This window comes from Haemaphysalis longicornis, unplaced genomic scaffold (genome assembly GCF_048455015.1).
Source record: "Haemaphysalis longicornis isolate Haplotype H1 unplaced genomic scaffold, Haemaphysalis longicornis Haplotype H1 scaffold_1, whole genome shotgun sequence".
NCBI lineage: Eukaryota > Metazoa > Arthropoda > Arachnida > Ixodida > Ixodidae > Haemaphysalis > Haemaphysalis longicornis.
Genome location: NW_027526203.1, coordinates 417,817,052 through 417,833,060, shown reverse-complemented (window position 1 = coordinate 417,833,060; position 16,009 = coordinate 417,817,052). Strand labels below are relative to the sequence as shown.

General features: G+C 50.8%; 1 protein-coding gene across 2 annotated transcripts in view; it reads right to left on the bottom strand.

Annotated features, from left to right (window-relative positions):
- Positions 1-16,009, bottom strand: part of LOC144155606 (neuropilin and tolloid-like protein 1) — a 416,637-nt gene that overhangs the window by 93,710 nt on the left and 306,918 nt on the right. For both annotated transcript variants that reach the window (XM_077687151.1, XM_077687152.1), the window contains one exon: positions 14,750-15,172. In XM_077687151.1, coding sequence (XP_077543277.1) covers positions 14,750-15,172 — 423 coding nt within the window. The remainder of the gene's footprint in view (positions 1-14,749; positions 15,173-16,009) is intronic.

The following is a 16,009-nucleotide window of genomic DNA, read 5'->3' as shown; positions in this document are numbered from 1 at the left end:
GCGAATCAGAATAGGAAATGAGGGGCTCGTTGAAAATAACACAGAAATAAGGGTTGGCAGTCGTGAAAACCTCGGAAAGCAAAGGGGAGGATGTGGTAGATCATTGAAACAGATTAAGAATTTGGAAAGAAAGAAAGAAAGTGAAGAAAAAATGCCCGCCAGGTGGGATCCGAACCCACGACCTCCAGAATACCGGTCTGGTGCGATAACCACTACGCTACCGGCGGGGCGATTTTCCCATTCACTTTCTGGGGTATTTATGTTAGGTATGTTTGTTTCCTGTGCTTGGGGGTGGTAGCCAGCGCCATTCGGACTAATCGGGGAGAAGGGGACCTTCTTTTTAACCCCCGGGTCGTGACTCGAGTGTCTACGACATGTCCAGAGTGGTCGGCCAGCTTTGAACCCTCTTAAGCTCCCTTTGGCAACAAGACTGCCAGAACAGAGGCCCTCGCTATGCATGTAGCGAATCAGAATAGGAAATGAGGGGCTCGTTGAAAATAACACAGAAATAAGGGTTGGCAGTCGTGAAAACCTCGGAAAGCAAAGGGGAGGATGTGGTAGATCATTGAAACAGATTAAGAATTTGGAAAGAAAGAAAGAAAGTGAAGAAAAAATGCCCGCCAGGTGGGATCCGAACCCACGACCTCCAGAATACCGGTCTGGTGCGATAACCACTACGCTACCGGCGGGGCGATTTTCCCATTCACTTTCTGGGGTATTTATGTTAGGTATGTTTGTTTCCTGTGCTTGGGGGTGGTAGCCAGCGCCATTCGGACTAATCGGGGAGAAGGGGACCTTCTTTTTAACCCCCGGGTCGTGACTCGAGTGTCTACGACATGTCCAGAGTGGTCGGCCAGCTTTGAACCCTCTTAAGCTCCCTTTGGCAACAAGACTGCCAGAACAGAGGCCCTCGCTATGCATGTAGCGAATCAGAATAGGAAATGAGGGGCTCGTTGAAAATAACACAGAAATAAGGGTTGGCAGTCGTGAAAACCTCGGAAAGCAAAGGGGAGGATGTGGTAGATCATTGAAACAGATTAAGAATTTGGAAAGAAAGAAAGAAAGTGAAGAAAAAATGCCCGCCAGGTGGGATCCGAACCCACGACCTCCAGAATACCGGTCTGGTGCGATAACCACTACGCTACCGGCGGGGCGATTTTCCCATTCACTTTCTGGGGTATTTATGTTAGGTATGTTTGTTTCCTGTGCTTGGGGGTGGTAGCCAGCGCCATTCGGACTAATCGGGGAGAAGGGGACCTTCTTTTTAACCCCCGGGTCGTGACTCGAGTGTCTACGACATGTCCAGAGTGGTCGGCCAGCTTTGAACCCTCTTAAGCTCCCTTTGGCAACAAGACTGCCAGAACAGAGGCCCTCGCTATGCATGTAGCGAATCAGAATAGGAAATGAGGGGCTCGTTGAAAATAACACAGAAATAAGGGTTGGCAGTCGTGAAAACCTCGGAAAGCAAAGGGGAGGATGTGGTAGATCATTGAAACAGATTAAGAATTTGGAAAGAAAGAAAGAAAGTGAAGAAAAAATGCCCGCCAGGTGGGATCCGAACCCACGACCTCCAGAATACCGGTCTGGTGCGATAACCACTACGCTACCGGCGGGGCGATTTTCCCATTCACTTTCTGGGGTATTTATGTTAGGTATGTTTGTTTCCTGTGCTTGGGGGTGGTAGCCAGCGCCATTCGGACTAATCGGGGAGAAGGGGACCTTCTTTTTAACCCCCGGGTCGTGACTCGAGTGTCTACGACATGTCCAGAGTGGTCGGCCAGCTTTGAACCCTCTTAAGCTCCCTTTGGCAACAAGACTGCCAGAACAGAGGCCCTCGCTATGCATGTAGCGAATCAGAATAGGAAATGAGGGGCTCGTTGAAAATAACACAGAAATAAGGGTTGGCAGTCGTGAAAACCTCGGAAAGCAAAGGGGAGGATGTGGTAGATCATTGAAACAGATTAAGAATTTGGAAAGAAAGAAAGAAAGTGAAGAAAAAATGCCCGCCAGGTGGGATCCGAACCCACGACCTCCAGAATACCGGTCTGGTGCGATAACCACTACGCTACCGGCGGGGCGATTTTCCCATTCACTTTCTGGGGTATTTATGTTAGGTATGTTTGTTTCCTGTGCTTGGGGGTGGTAGCCAGCGCCATTCGGACTAATCGGGGAGAAGGGGACCTTCTTTTTAACCCCCGGGTCGTGACTCGAGTGTCTACGACATGTCCAGAGTGGTCGGCCAGCTTTGAACCCTCTTAAGCTCCCTTTGGCAACAAGACTGCCAGAACAGAGGCCCTCGCTATGCATGTAGCGAATCAGAATAGGAAATGAGGGGCTCGTTGAAAATAACACAGAAATAAGGGTTGGCAGTAGTGAAAACCTCGGAAAGCAAAGGGGAGGATGTGGTAGATCATTGAAACAGATTAAGAATTTGGAAAGAAAGAAAGAAAGTGAAGAAAAAATGCCCGCCAGGTGGGATCCGAACCCACGACCTCCAGAATACCGGTCTGGTGCGATAACCACTACGCTACCGGCGGGGCGATTTTCCCATTCACTTTCTGGGGTATTTATGTTAGGTATGTTTGTTTCCTGTGCTTGGGGGTGGTAGCCAGCGCCATTCGGACTAATCGGGGAGAAGGGGACCTTCTTTTTAACCCCCGGGTCGTGACTCGAGTGTCTACGACATGTCCAGAGTGGTCGGCCAGCTTTGAACCCTCTTAAGCTCCCTTTGGCAACAAGACTGCCAGAACAGAGGCCCTCGCTATGCATGTAGCGAATCAGAATAGGAAATGAGGGGCTCGTTGAAAATAACACAGAAATAAGGTTGGCAGTCGTGAAAACCTCGGAAAGCAAAGGGGAGGATGTGGTAGATCATTGAAACAGATTAAGAATTTGGAAAGAAAGAAAGAAAGTGAAGAAAAAATGCCCGCCAGGTGGGATCCGAACCCACGACCTCCAGAATACCGGTCTGGTGCGATAACCACTACGCTACCGGCGGGGCGATTTTCCCATTCACTTTCTGGGGTATTTATGTTAGGTATGTTTGTTTCCTGTGCTTGGGGGTGGTAGCCAGCGCCATTCGGACTAATCGGGGAGAAGGGGACCTTCTTTTTAACCCCCGGGTCGTGACTCGAGTGTCTACGACATGTCCAGAGTGGTCGGCCAGCTTTGAACCCTCTTAAGCTCCCTTTGGCAACAAGACTGCCAGAACAGAGGCCCTCGCTATGCATGTAGCGAATCAGAATAGGAAATGAGGGGCTCGTTGAAAATAACACAGAAATAAGGGTTGGCAGTCGTGAAAACCTCGGAAAGCAAAGGGGAGGATGTGGTAGATCATTGAAACAGATTAAGAATTTGGAAAGAAAGAAAGAAAGTGAAGAAAAAATGCCCGCCAGGTGGGATCCGAACCCACGACCTCCAGAATACCGGTCTGGTGCGATAACCACTACGCTACCGGCGGGGCGATTTTCCCATTCACTTTCTGGGGTATTTATGTTAGGTATGTTTGTTTCCTGTGCTTGGGGGTGGTAGCCAGCGCCATTCGGACTAATCGGGGAGAAGGGGACCTTCTTTTTAACCCCCGGGTCGTGACTCGAGTGTCTACGACATGTCCAGAGTGGTCGGCCAGCTTTGAACCCTCTTAAGCTCCCTTTGGCAACAAGACTGCCAGAACAGAGGCCCTCGCTATGCATGTAGCGAATCAGAATAGGAAATGAGGGGCTCGTTGAAAATAACACAGAAATAAGGGTTGGCAGTCGTGAAAACCTCGGAAAGCAAAGGGGAGGATGTGGTAGATCATTGAAACAGATTAAGAATTTGGAAAGAAAGAAAGAAAGTGAAGAAAAAATGCCCGCCAGGTGGGATCCGAACCCACGACCTCCAGAATACCGGTCTGGTGCGATAACCACTACGCTACCGGCGGGGCGATTTTCCCAATCACTTTCTGGGGTATTTATGTTAGGTATGTTTGTTTCCTGTGCTTGGGGGTGGTAGCCAGCGCCATTCGGACTAATCGGGGAGAAGGGGACCTTCTTTTTAACCCCCGGGTCGTGACTCGAGTGTCTACGACATGTCCAGAGTGGTCGGCCAGCTTTGAACCCTCTTAAGCTCCCTTTGGCAACAAGACTGCCAGAACAGAGGCCCTCGCTATGCATGTAGCGAATCAGAATAGGAAATGAGGGGCTCGTTGAAAATAACACAGAAATAAGGGTTGGCAGTCGTGAAAACCTCGGAAAGCAAAGGGGAGGATGTGGTAGATCATTGAAACAGATTAAGAATTTGGAAAGAAAGAAAGAAAGTGAAGAAAAAATGCCCGCCAGGTGGGATCCGAACCCACGACCTCCAGAATACCGGTCTGGTGCGATAACCACTACGCTACCGGCGGGGCGATTTTCCCATTCACTTTCTGGGGTATTTATGTTAGGTATGTTTGTTTCCTGTGCTTGGGGGTGGTAGCCAGCGCCATTCGGACTAATCGGGGAGAAGGGGACCTTCTTTTTAACCCCCGGGTCGTGACTCGAGTGTCTACGACATGTCCAGAGTGGTCGGCCAGCTTTGAACCCTCTTAAGCTCCCTTTGGCAACAAGACTGCCAGAACAGAGGCCCTCGCTATGCATGTAGCGAATCAGAATAGGAAATGAGGGGCTCGTTGAAAATAACACAGAAATAAGGGTTGGCAGTCGTGAAAACCTCGGAAAGCAAAGGGGAGGATGTGGTAGATCATTGAAACAGATTAAGAATTTGGAAAGAAAGAAAGAAAGTGAAGAAAAAATGCCCGCCAGGTGGGATCCGAACCCACGACCTCCAGAATACCGGTCTGGTGCGATAACCACTACGCTACCGGCGGGGCGATTTTCCCATTCACTTTCTGGGGTATTTATGTTAGGTATGTTTGTTTCCTGTGCTTGGGGGTGGTAGCCAGCGCCATTCGGACTAATCGGGGAGAAGGGGACCTTCTTTTTAACCCCCGGGTCGTGACTCGAGTGTCTACGACATGTCCAGAGTGGTCGGCCAGCTTTGAACCCTCTTAAGCTCCCTTTGGCAACAAGACTGCCAGAACAGAGGCCCTCGCTATGCATGTAGCGAATCAGAATAGGAAATGAGGGGCATAGAAATGAGGGGCGGGCATTTTTTCTTCACTTTCTTTCTTTCTTTCCAAATTCTTAATCTGTTTCAATGATCTACCACATCCTCCCCTTTGCTTTCCGAGGTTTTCACGACTGCCAACCCTTATTTCTGTGTTATTTTCAACGAGCCCCTCATTTCCTATTCTGATTCGCTACATGCATAGCGAGGGCCTCTGTTCTGGCAGTCTTGTTGCCAAAGGGAGCTTAAGAGGGTTCAAAGCTGGCCGACCACTCTGGACATGTCGTAGACACTCGAGTCACGACCCGGGGGTTAAAAAGAAGGTCCCCTTCTCCCCGATTAGTCCGAATGGCGCTGGCTACCACCCCCAAGCACAGGAAACAAACATACCTAACATAAATACCCCAGAAAGTGAATGGGAAAATCGCCCCGCCGGTAGCGTAGTGGTTATCGCACCAGACCGGTATTCTGGAGGTCGTGGGTTCGGATCCCACCTGGCGGGCATTTTTTCTTCACTTTCTTTCTTTCTTTCCAAATTCTTAATCTGTTTCAATGATCTACCACATCCTCCCCTTTGCTTTCCGAGGTTTTCACGACTGCCAACCCTTATTTCTGTGTTATTTTCAACGAGCCCCTCATTTCCTATTCTGATTCGCTACATGCATAGCGAGGGCCTCTGTTCTGGCAGTCTTGTTGCCAAAGGGAGCTTAAGAGGGTTCAAAGCTGGCCGACCACTCTGGACATGTCGTAGACACTCGAGTCACGACCCGGGGGTTAAAAAGAAGGTCCCCTTCTCCCCGATTAGTCCGAATGGCGCTGGCTACCACCCCCAAGCACAGGAAACAAACATACCTAACATAAATACCCCAGAAAGTGAATGGGAAAATCGCCCCGCCGGTAGCGTAGTGGTTATCGCACCAGACCGGTATTCTGGAGGTCGTGGGTTCGGATCCCACCTGGCGGGCATTTTTTCTTCACTTTCTTTCTTTCTTTCCAAATTCTTAATCTGTTTCAATGATCTACCACATCCTCCCCTTTGCTTTCCGAGGTTTTCACGACTGCCAACCCTTATTTCTGTGTTATTTTCAACGAGCCCCTCATTTCCTATTCTGATTCGCTACATGCATAGCGAGGGCCTCTGTTCTGGCAGTCTTGTTGCCAAAGGGAGCTTAAGAGGGTTCAAAGCTGGCCGACCACTCTGGACATGTCGTAGACACTCGAGTCACGACCCGGGGGTTAAAAAGAAGGTCCCCTTCTCCCCGATTAGTCCGAATGGCGCTGGCTACCACCCCCAAGCACAGGAAACAAACATACCTAACATAAATACCCCAGAAAGTGAATGGGAAAATCGCCCCGCCGGTAGCGTAGTGGTTATCGCACCAGACCGGTATTCTGGAGGTCGTGGGTTCGGATCCCACCTGGCGGGCATTTTTTCTTCACTTTCTTTCTTTCTTTCCAAATTCTTAATCTGTTTCAATGATCTACCACATCCTCCCCTTTGCTTTCCGAGGTTTTCACGACTGCCAACCCTTATTTCTGTGTTATTTTCAACGAGCCCCTCATTTCCTATTCTGATTCGCTACATGCATAGCGAGGGCCTCTGTTCTGGCAGTCTTGTTGCCAAAGGGAGCTTAAGAGGGTTCAAAGCTGGCCGACCACTCTGGACATGTCGTAGACACTCGAGTCACGACCCGGGGGTTAAAAAGAAGGTCCCCTTCTCCCCGATTAGTCCGAATGGCGCTGGCTACCACCCCCAAGCACAGGAAACAAACATACCTAACATAAATACCCCAGAAAGTGAATGGGAAAATCGCCCCGCCGGTAGCGTAGTGGTTATCGCACCAGACCGGTATTCTGGAGGTCGTGGGTTCGGATCCCACCTGGCGGGCATTTTTTCTTCACTTTCTTTCTTTCTTTCCAAATTCTTAATCTGTTTCAATGATCTACCACATCCTCCCCTTTGCTTTCCGAGGTTTTCACGACTGCCAACCCTTATTTCTGTGTTATTTTCAACGAGCCCCTCATTTCCTATTCTGATTCGCTACATGCATAGCGAGGGCCTCTGTTCTGGCAGTCTTGTTGCCAAAGGGAGCTTAAGAGGGTTCAAAGCTGGCCGACCACTCTGGACATGTCGTAGACACTCGAGTCACGACCCGGGGGTTAAAAAGAAGGTCCCCTTCTCCCCGATTAGTCCGAATGGCGCTGGCTACCACCCCCAAGCACAGGAAACAAACATACCTAACATAAATACCCCAGAAAGTGAATGGGAAAATCGCCCCGCCGGTAGCGTAGTGGTTATCGCACCAGACCGGTATTCTGGAGGTCGTGGGTTCGGATCCCACCTGGCGGGCATTTTTTCTTCACTTTCTTTCTTTCTTTCCAAATTCTTAATCTGTTTCAATGATCTACCACATCCTCCCCTTTGCTTTCCGAGGTTTTCACGACTGCCAACCCTTATTTCTGTGTTATTTTCAACGAGCCCCTCATTTCCTATTCTGATTCGCTACATGCATAGCGAGGGCCTCTGTTCTGGCAGTCTTGTTGCCAAAGGGAGCTTAAGAGGGTTCAAAGCTGGCCGACCACTCTGGACATGTCGTAGACACTCGAGTCACGACCCGGGGGTTAAAAAGAAGGTCCCCTTCTCCCCGATTAGTCCGAATGGCGCTGGCTACCACCCCCAAGCACAGGAAACAAACATACCTAACATAAATACCCCAGAAAGTGAATGGGAAAATCGCCCCGCCGGTAGCGTAGTGGTTATCGCACCAGACCGGTATTCTGGAGGTCGTGGGTTCGGATCCCACCTGGCGGGCATTTTTTCTTCACTTTCTTTCTTTCTTTCCAAATTCTTAATCTGTTTCAATGATCTACCACATCCTCCCCTTTGCTTTCCGAGGTTTTCACGACTGCCAACCCTTATTTCTGTGTTATTTTCAACGAGCCCCTCATTTCCTATTCTGATTCGCTACCTATATATATATATATATATATATATATATATAGATAGATAGATAGATAGATAGATAGATAGATAGATATAACCGCGGGCCTGCCGAAAACATCAGTAAGGCTTGCCTTGAACGCAGCCCAGGCAGTCAAGTCTGGTCCATGGTTTCGGTAACAAAAGTTGACAATGCCCGGGAGATAGAAGAGCACGTTGTTTAATTTCATGGTGTCTTCCCAATTGGTTTGCGTGCTGACTCGCTCATAGGAAGAAAGCCAGTGGTCCAACATGATCGTCGTTCGCGCTGGAAATAGCCGGGTCACCCTGGCGGATCGTACTAGGGCAGACGATGGGCGGCAGCTGGCCTGGTTTGTGGGACATCGTGGTGGGCAGCCATCGGCTGCGAAGCTCAAGGTTTTTCGATGGACCCGCACTACACCAATTTCAAGGAAGTTTATTGGTAACGAAGCAGCGAAGCGCAGACACCTGAACGAGTCGGTCAGGCAAAGTCTGACAAACTAATCTTCAGCTTGTGTCTCGCGGCCGCTGCTGGCGATGATTCGTGAAGGCGGACGATTAAATGATTGATTGATTGATTGATTGATTGATTGATTGATTGATTGATTGATTGATTGATTGATTGACAATAATTGATGAGAAGGCATACGGGCTGGTTGGCCAGTGGTCTCATGTATACCTCATTATAATATGTGTAATAGTCCCAGATTCAAGAATAACAGAATGGCCTTGCAGTGAATAGAGTTCACTGGAGCGAACTTGTACTCCGCATTGAACTCTGTGAATAACAAACAAGTATCCAGCAGTAAATCAAAGGGATGTGACAGTCTATAGTAGGCGAATCGCATGCCGTGGCGATTGGTCTGCGCTCATTTATCTTTCAATTAAAACAACAAGAGTATACGCCTCGAGCGCGGCCTGTAGGGGCGCCACTGAAATCCCCCTAGCGGCCCGTTTCGAAAGCAAACGCGGGAGTCCCCGCCCCCCCCCCCCCCCCCCCCCCCCCCCCCCTGTCGCCGTTGCTTTTGGGGCTCGTTCAAGACAGCGATTTACCGTTTGTCCGCGTTCGAAATACCGAATAACGTGGAGCAGGCACTCTGTTTGCAAGCCTGGTGTGTTCACGAGAGTATAAACGTTTATGACGCGATCTTAGAAAGATCTATATGAGCACCGGGCGTGTGTCACAGGCCGGCGTCCCGAAGCGAGCATTTGCATGCAGCTGATTGCAATCTGCTGCCCTGAAATTTAATGGCAGTGTCTCCGTAAGCAGTGTTTCCTCCGATGGTCATGTTGCGGCCATACACACTATGATGTAAATCGACTTTGTGCACTACAAAATGCAGCGGAGCACTCATACCTGACAGCACGCAAGTTACGCTTGCCAATATCACATATCAGATATTGATCAGTACCCTGAAAAAGCCAATGCGGCATAAATTTCGCAAACATTTTACCAAAGAAGTACGATGGATAATGCAAAATTACACTCCGGAGTCAGCACACGACGACAAATTTAATGCTGGGTCGTCTTGTCCCGAGGTGAGCGCTCGCAAAGATTCATCTGTTACATTTATCCTCCACGAGAAGCGCGAAGATGGGCTTATAGAGTAATCCGCGTCCGCGACCAAACTCTTCTTCGAAACATCGTCGTATGACACAGAGAGACTGCAGAATGTAGCATAAACCTAAATCAGAGACCCTTATCAGATACGACACTCTTCCAACGAGCCCGTGTGTACGAGATTTGGGCGCACGTTAAGGATCTCCAGGTGGTCAAAATTAACCCGGAGCCCTCCACTACGGCGTGCCTCATCGTCTCCGTTGCGTCAGCGCGATAAACCCTGCAATCCACCAATCAACTCTTTCAACCTCGTATTTCTTGTGAACTGCCTACCCTGTATTCTTCAAAAAATGCGCCCGCCGAGTGATCAGCCATTCGTTGAAGGCGAAAAACAAACGAAAAGTGAACACGCAGCTTGTGTGTGATTACTAAAACGTTCATTCGTTGATTTCGCTCCGCATTTGTAAACAACGATAGTTGAGCGTCCTCCTCCTCACCCCCCCCCCCCCATTGTCTATCAGTGCATTTCGCATCTAGTTGGTCTGGTGAATACTACCTTGCTCAGACAAACGTCTTTAGCATTTCAGAGGCTGCTCTCGTTTTTTTTTTTTCATTCCTGTACGACTATTCTATTTATTCCTGACTTGCAGACCATTCATTTTCCCGTGGTTTTATTAACATATACCTTGGTTCTTGCTATAAGACATGAGTGGGCACATATCTGACAATGCACAGCCTTTGAGCGTACTTAACATTTTCGCGTGGCTTATATTCCAATAAAAGGCACAGGTTTGTGTCAGCTATTGGGTTATCACATCCCCGAAACATATTTTAAAGCAAAGCTTTCTACCTCTACCCCCCAAGGGTTCTTTCGCGACCGTTGGTGTCACCAGAAAACTCCAGCGAACAAATAAAAGAGTTTACTGGCACCGCCGGGAATCGAACCTGGAACTAACAGACTAACAAAGCGAGAGCCCGTTGTCTTACCGATTTAGCTACGAGCCCACGCGAAGTCTGGGAAGACAGGTGGTGTACTCACCAAGCACATCTACGGGTTTACCCCCTGCGTTCTCGCTGAATGCCACGTGAAAGCGTCACGCGACCACTCACGCCCGTCTAGCGGCCCTGTGCGCACCTTGCTCATGTGCTAAGAGTTACAAAAATTAAAGGAAGCTCACACCAATGCATGGCACCTCACTTCTAGTACGTCAATGTGCTAAAGCCTGTGGCCTCCAGTGTTCACGTAAACAATCACAGCTCCGTGTCGTCCGCTCTCACGCCAAACCAAGGAATACATTCAGAGACTCCTTGATGGCCAGGCCATCACTCCGAACCCCAGCATCAAGATCCTGGGCCTACATCTCGAGGCTAACACAAAGAGTGACGTCTCCTTGCAGCGCCTCAAAGACAGCATTAATCAAATCATACACATGATCAAACGAGCTGCCACCAAGAAGCGAGGCCTAAAAGAATCCGGTACCTTTCGATTAATTGAAGCTTTTGTCCTCTCGAGAATTACTTACGTCAACCTCCTGTGTGTACCTCGCTTAGGACCCAAGAAATGACGGCAGCCGAAGAGGCAGCCATCACCTTGGCTCTCGCTCAACCAATGGTTCGGACGGTCGTCATTGGTTCCCAGCAAGCCTACCGGAATTACCAGTAGGGTTGGGTGTCCTGACCTGCACTGCGCGCGCTAAAAACCACTCCCCAAACGGTTCCATTCAGCTCATCTGGACACCCCCTCACGCTTCAATGGAGGGCAACAAATACGCCCACCTAACAAGCCTGCGCTTTTACCTCCCGTGCTATGGAGCTGCACGAGGACAGTCACCCGCTTGTCACGTTCAGGGAGAAAACCCAGCATTATCGCCTTCTGAGGGGGGGTTGTGGTTTGCGACGGGAAAATGAAAGGAAATTCACTGGGGATATTTTGAGCTCGGCAGGGAGCTCACCTGCATACAACCCAGTGCAGGGGAAGGGAAGTAGAGGGGGAGTGATAGGATAAAGTAGAAAGAGAGAGAGAGGGAGAGAAAGGTATAAAGAGAGCTGTCAGTCCTAGAACGCTGCCAGCCCGGGCACACCAGTCAATCACCGCACTCCGGGCTACAGCCGCTGCGTGAGGCCGGTCGTCTCCAGGAAGTGAAGCAGATAAGTGAACACTTCCCGTTGGGTTGCCGCAGGTCCCTTCGGGAACAGAAGGTCCTCCATGTCGGCGCTGGGAAGGCCTCGACGCTGGAGCGGTCGGTGGAGCTCTGCTCTCGGGCCTGCGTGGTGGGGGCAGAAGCAGAGTAGGTGCTCGAGCGTCTCCAGTTCGGAACAGTCCGCACATGTAGGGGAGTCCTTGCGGCCGTGTCGGTGCAGACGCTCCGCCACATTGCAGCAGTTCAGCCGCATGCGGAGAAGCAGGCAGCGGGCGTCCCTGCTGATGCGTGCGGGCAACGGTCTGGGCGCCAGGCCGCTCACGACCCGAGGGTCGGGGTGCATCGTCTGCACCATGCGGGCCAGGGGAGTGCGGGCCTCGTCGAACGCGGTGACGTCTTCGGAGACTGGGGTGCCCTCCTGGTGGGCCTCCCTGGCGCGGGCGTCGGCGTCTTCGTTGCCCCGGATGCCACTGTGGCCCGGGAGCCAGTGGAGCCGCAGGTCGCAGCCTCGGGAGGCCACAGTGCGCAGCTTGATTGCAAGGGAGCGCTCCGGGTAGCCGCTGCTGTTGGTGGGTTGATCGGCCGCGTGCAGCCGCAGCAGGGCAGTCCTGGAGTCCGTGAGGATGACCGCCCCGGGGTGGTTATGGGGCCCCCTTTCGAGGAGGAGGTCGGCGGCCAGGTGCAGCGCTGCCAGCTCCGCCCGTGTGGAGGAAGTGGGGAAGGGCAGGCGGCAGCTCCGGCTGGCTCACAGCTCAGGCACCACGCACGCAGCCGCCCCATCGCACGTGCTGTGCTTGACGGAGCCGTCCGTGAAGAGATGCAGGTAGCTGCTCAGCTCGTCCTGCAGCAGGACGGCCGCCTCTTGGCGGATGGCCTGGGGTGGTGTGGTCCGCTTGTTGCGGACCCCGCGGAGGGTCGTGGTGATCTGCAGGGCCTCCCCGGTGTCTGGTTGTGGCGGCTCCAGACAGGGTCGGTTCGGAACCTCGATGCCCTCCTCGAAGATAGTGAGCACAGACCGTACCTTCGCCTTACCCTGACCTTTCCAGAGAACAACAAACTACCCTACGGCTCATACAATCCGGGCTCCTTCCCACAGCCTACGCGTCGTCACTTAATGTATCCGAATCGCTACGATGCTGAATGTAAATTTTGCTCAGAAGTAGAAACACTCCGCCCCGTAATCGGGGTGTGCGACTTTAGCCCTGAGCACCCTCCTCTCTTTCCGTCAACTACCTAACAAGAGCAATGGGAGATGCTGCTGTCCAGGCCCTCTCTACCTACCCAGCTTCATGGGTGGACAGAACACAGGCCGCGCGGACTGCATATGGGCCCCACAGAAGAAGGAATCACTCCCAAGGGCTGCACTCTGGGCCGTTCAGAAATCTGAACACAAGTATTTCTTCCGCCTCTTTCTCTGTTGCAAATCTCGTCGCCTCCGTCCGCGGCGCAGAGACGGAGAAGACAGATCGTCTAACACCGGGTTGGACCTTACTTTAATTTTATAAAAACAGTTTCCACTCTTGTGCTACACCAATACAACTCAACCAAACACCGTTCATGGTTCATGCATTGATTTAATATTAACAAGAATATCTGTTTAATATCTCTTAACAAGAATATAAATGGTGTGGTTAAGTGCATTTCACTTCTCTCTGGTTTTGCTATTTGTAGAGCGATGTGAGTGAATTTAAGTGACATCGCATGGGTAATTGTTATGGGTGTCGTTTACAGCTTTGCTTTCCAACCACATTCACGGGGTGGATTGGCGCGATTTTTTTTTTCTACGACGTACATATTCGAAGCAAAGCCGCATTTGTTTTCTGCGCTGCAAAACGAACCAACCTCTTACAGTGCCAATGTCAGGTCTAAACAAGATGACAATAAATAGAATTCACTTGTGCTGACGTGTTCGAAGGTGACAGCGGTGAAATGCTGCTGCCGTCGCCGACGGCCGCAAGAGCGGCCAAGAAGCGCGCAGAACCGCCTCCCCGGGTAGCTCTTGTTGGCGTTCGAGCGCTCTACCAAGACGCAGCTGTTTTTTAAGCACCCTAAACGTGCAGTTAGCTTACAGACGTCATCATAACGAGTTGTTTAGTGCGCGGAAAGGCAAAGAGAAGCGAAAGAGAACCAAAACACTGTCTGACCACCTATCAGCCACGCAGCGCTAATCCCGCAAACGCCGCGGAGAAGCGGCGGCAGGCGGCTCAGCGATCGCGAATCTCGAGGCGTATAAGGCTTCTAGTGTCATTTGAATGTTTGTGCACAGTTTTAGGCAGATTCAAGCTGCCTGTAGACGTTTTCAGCCCGATAGACTTTAACCTTACCGCGATGGACTGATTGGTTTATTTAAAAGAGGTGGCCTTCTAAAGCGATTCTCTCATTAATTTGCCAGGATACTAGGTCCCAGCCACCATAAAAATAATAAATTTATAGATAATGGATGTGCTGGTAACAAACGCTAGCTTGGCCTGCCTAGTGCTTCAACTGCAAGTGTCACGACCTTACAACCTGTCGCCAAGAATGCTGGTGTGGGAGAGCTAGTTCATGCTCCAATAATCTGTGGTGCCTGGTCCCCCGAACTCTGCTTTCTAATTCTATTCTCTATGTCTGATTGTTGCATCCACGGAGCACGCGCTACGCCAGCGTGCGTAAACTTGAAACCTAAAGTAACAGCAAGTAGGCAGTCCATTCTTCTCTTTCTGCTAATGCGCTGTGTCCGGGAAAAAAAAAAAGGAGCGGGGAGTTAGGCCAATATATTCAAGCAATCTTTGAGAAGCACAGCCTGCTCTCCCCGAGCAACCCACAACAGTGTGAGAGGAAGCCTATCCAGCCGTGTGTGTGTTGTCAGCTTTCTGCCATGTCTCATCAAGTAAAACATCTTTCAGTTTTGCCGCTAGACTCTCCTGGGCCGGCACGGTTGGAGGCTACTACCTTTGGGAAAGGAAAGCCCGATGGTGCGCTGAACTGCCCATTTAAGGAGGCAAGCAAAGACCAACTTACTGGGCGCCGGCTTGAAGGTGTAGACGGCCTTGAAGCCCGTGTACTCGATGCTGGCGTCCGAGGCAAATTTGAGCCACAGGTGGCGGCCCTCGGACTGCACGGGCTTGGGGAAGGTGTCACCACAGAGGCGCGCCTCTAGGGGCGAGTAGGCGTACGCGCCGTTGCGGATCTCCAGGTAGTCGAACTCGCACGTGGGCGACTCCTCCAAGTGGAAGCGATCGCGGAAGTCCAGGCGCACCATGTGGTTGTAGGGGGCGCGGATTACGCGCGTGCACTCGGTATTGTTCGGGTAGTGGCTGGTGCCGTTGTACAGGGGCGAGTACAGCTCCTGGCGCACCTTGTCGCCCTCGGTGAAGTTGTGGCAGATGCGCGCCCGCTCCACCTCGTCCAGCTCGCCCCACTTGAAGCTCTTGATCTCCTTGCCTGCACGGGTGGGCAGGGGACAGGCAGACAGGAGGACGCTCAGCCTGACGTTTCGAAACACCAAGCATGCACGCGTTCTTTTCTAAACCGGTGTTGGGTCACTCCTGCAGGAGGCACAAAGCAACTGTAAACAAAGATTGACAAATTCAGGTGGGGATAGGACGAGGTTGAGCTCCGATTTGATTATGCAAACATGAAATGGGACCCAAACTTCCAGTTGCGCCTTCATGCTCCTTCGCGCACACTCATAGCGAATGTCACTTGTTAAAGGTGCAATAAAACATCTTTAAAGACAACTTACACACACACACACACACACAAAAGGTCTGTAACGCCACTGCACTCTGTCTTCCTACATGGACAGATTCACCGTGCAGGAGAAGAATAAGAAGAGTAAATTTCTCGCACTAATGCAATATGACAAGCTTTGTCCAAACTACGAAACCCAAGAAAATTCACCGTTCGCCGAAACCCAGTGCGGAATCACTAGAAAGAGGTTCGTGAGGTGTGTGGCTGCAGTCTTTGTACCTCATCAATGGTAATAACAAGACACCTGCCACTCCTTACATTGCCCCTGAGATCTTGCCCTCCGCATGAAATTGCGCTGTCACAATGAACTATTGGAGTGGCGATGCTTCATCAGGCAAGTGGCAAGACAAGATTGTGACTGATCCATCACGCACCTTATGGCGAATTCCACCGGTAGGCCCGTATTGGGCAACATAATCCACAAAGAAGCAACGAAATACGACACAGAGCGACACATTCTGTGTCATCAGGTAAACCTCATTATGCCCAGTCGAAGAGCTTGGCAGAAGCCGAAAAAAAAAGAATTCC